Source organism: Lepidochelys kempii, chromosome 3 (genome assembly GCF_965140265.1).
Source record: "Lepidochelys kempii isolate rLepKem1 chromosome 3, rLepKem1.hap2, whole genome shotgun sequence".
Taxonomy (NCBI): domain Eukaryota; kingdom Metazoa; phylum Chordata; order Testudines; family Cheloniidae; genus Lepidochelys; species Lepidochelys kempii.
In genome coordinates, this window is record NC_133258.1 from 111702893 (window position 1) to 111708892 (window position 6000).

General features: G+C 41.7%; 1 protein-coding gene across 1 annotated transcript; it reads left to right on the top strand.

The window, feature by feature from the left end:
- The first annotated feature begins 272 nt into the window (after positions 1-272).
- On the top strand, positions 273-3490 carry SAMD5 (sterile alpha motif domain containing 5). The gene is made up of 2 exons (XM_073336673.1): positions 273-1538; positions 3353-3490. Exons 1-2 carry the CDS (start codon positions 1050-1052, stop codon positions 3488-3490), a joined length of 627 nt encoding a protein of 208 aa, XP_073192774.1. The 5' UTR covers positions 273-1049.
- Positions 3491-6000: the final 2510 nt, after the last annotated feature.

Here is a 6000-nt window from a genome sequence, read left to right on the forward strand (position 1 = left end):
AATTGTAGCGGCCGCCGCTCGTGAATGCACAGGGCGGGCGGGGCGCCTCCGCCACCCAAACAAGCCCTCAGCAGCACCGCGTGCGGCTCCCTCCCGGCCTCCTGCCTCCGGCTCCCGGCAGCCTCGCCTCCTCCGCCCCTCCCCGGCCAAGAGCGGCTCCCCGGGCCAGCCGGCGGTACAGGGCCATCCCAGGCACGAGAAAGTTGGGAGCGGGGTGAGGGCTGGTGGCTGAAGAAGAGACTCCCCCCTCCCCAGGACTGCGTGGGGAAGGTGGGATTAAAGGCGGAAAAGGAGGAGAGGGAGGGTGGAAAACTTGAATTTCTGGGCTTGCTGTGGCGACGCGTCTTGGCCATCCCCGCAGAGGTGAAGGAGAAGCAGGGAAAGTGACTCGGGGGAAGTGACCGGGATTATTTTTCAATCCGAGACGAGTCTTTTGAAAAGGAAAAAGAAAAGCAACGGTTTGCACGCCCTGCAGAGCGAGCTAGCAGGAAGCCTTGCTCAGACACATGCTGCTGGGCGAGCGTGCAGGCTCGTACTCTTCCTCAGCTCAACAGGGTACTAACGTTACAAAAAAGCAGCACATAGTAAACAGAGACGCGTCATGCAACAGAAAAAAAGGAAGATGGGAATGAAGGAAAAAAGAAACTAAAATCAGGAGGAGGCGGAGAAAACACAGCGACAACAAATTACTTCCAAAAGAGAGTGGGTGTCTGCCGTGACCCGGGATTTTAAGGGGTGCGCCTTTAAGTATTACCCCTTTTTCCAACCCAAGTCTCTCTTCTCCACTGACACAGGCTCCTCTGCTTGGTTGTAGGAGAGAAGAAGGAATAAGCAAGAGGATTCGTTCAGCAGCGCCTGCGATCTGTGGCTGCTGCTTCTTTGGAGATTTGTTTTGTTCCTGGGGGATGCTGGTTTCCAGACCTTGACTTGTGCATGTTGCTCTTTTAATTTGATCGCAGATTTTGCTCTGGTGGTCGCTTGTTTTGCAAGCGAAAGAAAGGGGAGCCTGGCTTGGTGTTAAAAGTTGCAATTACTATTTTGCAGCTAACATGTGCACCAACATAGTCTATGAGTGGCTGAAGACCCTGCAGCTTTCCCAGTACGCGGAGTCCTTCGTAGATAATGGCTATGATGACCTGGAGGTTTGCAAGCAAATAGGGGATCCGGACCTGGATGCCATTGGGGTGTCGGTGCCCCACCACAGGCGCCGAATCCTTGAAGCAGTGGTGAGGTTGAAAGAGGAGGACGAGACCGCTGCTGGTCTCTATTTCACCTTGGAGCCTCAGCAGCAGCAGGGCTTGTCCTCCCCTTCCCCAGAGATCTACACTAGCCACCTGGTGGAGCAGTATGAGGCTAAGGCTTGGAGGGAGCCTAGCTCTCGCCATCGTCAGGGGAATCAGGGGACCCTCAGGAGCCAGAAACTTGGGCCCCGCAGCAAGGAGCTGGTGATTTACCCAAAACTGAAACTGAAAATCATGATTAGGGATAAACTTATCCGGGATGGGATCAACCTGAGCAAGCCCCCTTACTCCAACAAGGTAAGCAGGTCCTGTATCTTTCCCTTCTCCCTGCCCCTTGCATCAATAATTCATCTGAGCTTGGGTGCATCGGGGTCAGGAGTCTTAAACTGTTGTAGGAGCTAAACGTATGCCCCGTATTTAGGAGTGGAATTGGAGAGTTAGGTGTAAATATTGGTTGACTGTGTTTGGATCAGGTACCAAATCTGCTTGAGTTACCTTCGTTTGTGGTTGGGATTTCTGGGTACGATAGGAATGGATAAACCTGTTCACTGCCTATATACAGCAACTGAAAGGAGTGTGGCCAAAAATTGGTTGGTTCTGGGGGAGGGATGGTAGCTCAGTGGTTTGAGTGTTGGCCTGCTAAACCTTGGGTTGTGAGTTAAGTCCTTGAGGGGACCATTTAGGGATCTGGGGCAAAAATTGGGGATTAGTCCTGCTTTGAGCAGGGGGTTGGACTAGATGACCTTCTGAGATCCCTTCCAACCATGATATTTTATGATCCAAATGCTTAGTTTATGTTGCTGTTGTGGTGGGATGTGTCGAGATCTTGTTTTGGTTTATTTTTTTTATTCTCTGTGATAGAAGTGGCTAGACTAGTTCTCTAGTAAAGTTTGGGTCTTGAGTTCAAAAATAGGCATAATCCAGTTTTATCCTCTATTTTTTTCATTAATATGGGAATTATAGGGATCATCCATATTGGTGAAGATAACTTTTTGGTGTCCATTTCTGTTGGTTAATATTTTATGAAACGCCGTGTAAGGATGCAAGAGAATAATTCTTTCTGTTAACTTTCTTGCTAACTAGAGAGTGGTATGATTATTCATCAACCGTTCCAGGTATAATTTAGTCTGTGCACGGGGGACTATATATGAAAGAATAGAAAAGTACAGTTCTTGGGAAAAATCCGTTCCAATTTGGTGAAATCGCATTCTGTGAAAACTGTGGCTGTAACCCACTCAAGTTCCTTGAAAAAGTTAAAATATTAAAGGAAGGTGAGTTGGCAGATATAAATTACTTGGATTGCATAAAGCCTTTGATAGTCTGTACTGAAAATATGATAAGAAAAATAAATACTCATGTAGTTAAGTGAAAAGGTCATTCCATTGTTTTTTTTCACTGAACTAGTTTTTTAATCTAAGTGTTGTACTGTATGTTTACTTCACAGTTAAGAGAAAGGTCAGTGGTGAGTGCCTCAGGGAATGTATTGGGACCAGTGCTAGTAAATATCTTATTTAATGATTTGGGTTCTGATTTTTCAGAAATACTGAGCACTTGCAATTCACGTTTACTTCTGTTAGAGTTGTGGGTGCTCAGTGCCTCTGAAAAGCCTTTATTGGAAAAAACTGGCAGCTAGTTGTTGAAGCTTGCTGAAGAGGCTAAATTGGTTTTGTTAGTGAAAGCTATTAAGGATTGTGAAGAAGCACCCTATCAATGTAACTGCCACTGGGGCATTGGACATGAGAACGCTAAATGAAACTCAACTATGGTAAGTGTAAACTAATGCACAGGATTAAAAATAATCTAAACTTCTCATATACATTGATGGACTCTGAGCTTGTGGAATCCTCTGTGGGGAAAAGGCCTCATAGATGTCAAAGAAAGCTCAATGAAGATGTTTGGCAAGGATGCAGCAGAAGCAGTTAAAAAGCGAACAGGATGTCTAGATGCATTTAAAAAGGAGTAGAAAATGTCATGCTATATCTAACCGTGTAGACCCTCATGTGGAGAACTGTGTCCAGACTGGGTCACCCCTTATGAAAATATAGTTGAAATTGAAAGGCTCCAACTCACCTTGCTTTAATATTTTAACTTTTTTCACGGAACTTGAGCAGGTGATAGCCACAGTTTTCATGGGGATCAGAGATGTGTCACAATTTACAGATGAATGGAGAATGCTAAAACTAGCCTGGAAAGAAGAGTTACTGGAAAGGAAACTTGGTATTCTGAAGTGTAAAAGGATGACTTTATGACCATTAAGTTGCAGACGTGCTAGGACTGAAAGGATCTTAAGCTTCAGGACTTAAATTGATCACTTGCTGGTGTCTGGAAGGAAGGCCTCTCCTTGTTTTTCCCATGTATAGTACAGAACAAGTGGATGGCGCTCTTGTGATGGTGATTTATTTTTTTTTCACCTTCTTCTGAAACATCAGGTATTGGCAGCTCCTTGAGACAGCATACCAAATTTGATGGACCGGTGGTATGATCTAACATGGCAAAGCCTATATGAATTCTTGTATCGTGTGTAAATACATCACCTTCTGAAAACTTATTAACTGTAATTTGGAATGAGTGATTTTTCTCTCATAAATTATGATTTGCCTGACTCTTCTTGTTTTCTAAACTGCCATCAAAGGTGTCTCTCTCTCTCTCTCTTTCTTAATCCTTCACTTGAATCTAGAACTTTTAAATAGTGGTCACAGAAAGTGTCACTGGAGCTGCATGCTGTCCATTTCTGCGATTATATTTGATTTGTTTTTTACAAGCAGACAACTTTTTCCTAATGTTCGATCTTCCTATTCATGTGGCCCATTTCTTATCAAATAGATCTTCTACTATATCTGTGTTGTTGGAACATTCAAATACTAAGATACAAACACACAGCATCAAGGAAGTTCAAATCTATGGCTGCTGATTCTTCTTTCACTCTCCTTATTTATGTGTGATGGGGTGCAGCTTAACGACTTGGGACCAAACCCTGCTCATCTTGTGCAAGTAACAGCATTGACTTTAATGGGAATACTTGTATAATTAAGTTGGTAGGGTTTTAGCCTCAAATGCAACACACTGAAGTATAAAGGGGTGGGTGATGAACAGAGTGACAGCCTTAAGTTTAAATTTCCTAGCTTTATGTCAGCTTGTCTCACCAACTTATTTATTCTTGGATGATATTTTTAGAATAGAAAAACCTCTTGGCTTTATAAATCCTCTTCATGAACCAGTTCACAATCATATAATGTTAAAAGAAAGTACAGAGTTGGCATGATTTAAGTGTATGTTATTCAACATGTTGTTCCAAGTGTCACCCATTACTACAGTCAGTCTTCACTATTCCCTTTGAGCCATTTTTAAAAAATCACGTTGTGGTGATTACTCTGAACAACATCCATTGAATATCAGAAAATAACATGCTGTATCATACCTAGTTTGGAAAATGGACTTATTATGACAGTAGTAATTTTTTTTGGAAGTTTATTACTTTAGAAGAAGAAAACCTGATGTGCCTTTAGCAAAATTTGTGCTATATTTTTTGTAGATGATATATAAAGTCTGCATTTCAGAAGAAATTGCAAGTATCATCTTCTAAGTAATAAAACACAACTTTTCAAGGTTTACTGCTTATTTATTGCATATATTCAACAAAAGGTGTGCCGATCTGAGAGTAAATATGACCTGGTGCGTAGGGCACTGACCACCAAGCAATTTGAGGTCTGTTCACAGCTCTGCTACGTGACATTGTATGAGTCATTTCCTCCTGGTTTACCCAATTGTAAATGGAGGATAAAATATACTTACCTTTCCTAAGTGTTTTTTCATCTGTGGATGAAAAATGCTATATAAGAATATATTTATTTTTGGATTTCTGTTTGTTTCCTGATAATGCCTACTGCTTCCATTAAAAATGTTTTAGGAGGACCTCAAACAACAAACTTTATGCAGGCTGTTTTATAGAATTTTATTTTTAAATGTCTCTGGGAACTGGAAATACTACCACCACCTCTAGTTTGTGTCCTTTAGCTTTTTTAGTGACCTCTGGACTTGGAAGACACAAACTGAATATATATCTTATATGGCAGTGTAGGGATGAGGGACTGTAGAGCCATCACTTGCAATATTTTTGTTTTTGTGTTTCAAGGTGAAGTATGTATCTGCACATCAGTAGACATAAAGAATCTGGATAGTATTTCTTTTGAATCTGAACAAACAAAATTAGCCCCAAATTAAAAGTACTTGACTATGACTACTTGACATAATTTAATATGACTTGCTTTAAGAAGAGTGAATTTTGAATTCAAGCCATCTGTCTAGGGTGATTTCAGACGTGCGGGACTATCACTAACCATATTGTGGATTTACATGGGAGTTAGAGCAAGGAAGCACTTTTTCTAGATAATTCTTTATTTTCAGAGATAAAGTAACTGAGGAAAACTTCACAGAAGTAAAATTTTGGCTCTCGCCAATAAAGCTCTTGAATTTTGAAGGCCTATTTTATTTTCAAGTCCCCTGTATCTGACTGATCACATTCAGAAGTCACAAGTATCAGTGAGATTCTTAAAGAGGTGGTGGATATCTAGTTTACATTTGGGGCCCAATCCTGCAGCTGCTTTATACATGCCTCACTGAGATAAATGGGAGCTTCATGTATGGAGTAGCTGCCGAGTAGGGCAGTTGATTTGTGTGAAAACATGTCACTGGTTAAAAAAAAAAAAAATCTGAGAAATCTTTCTCTTCACATGTGCAGTTTTTAATTATTTTTTTTCTG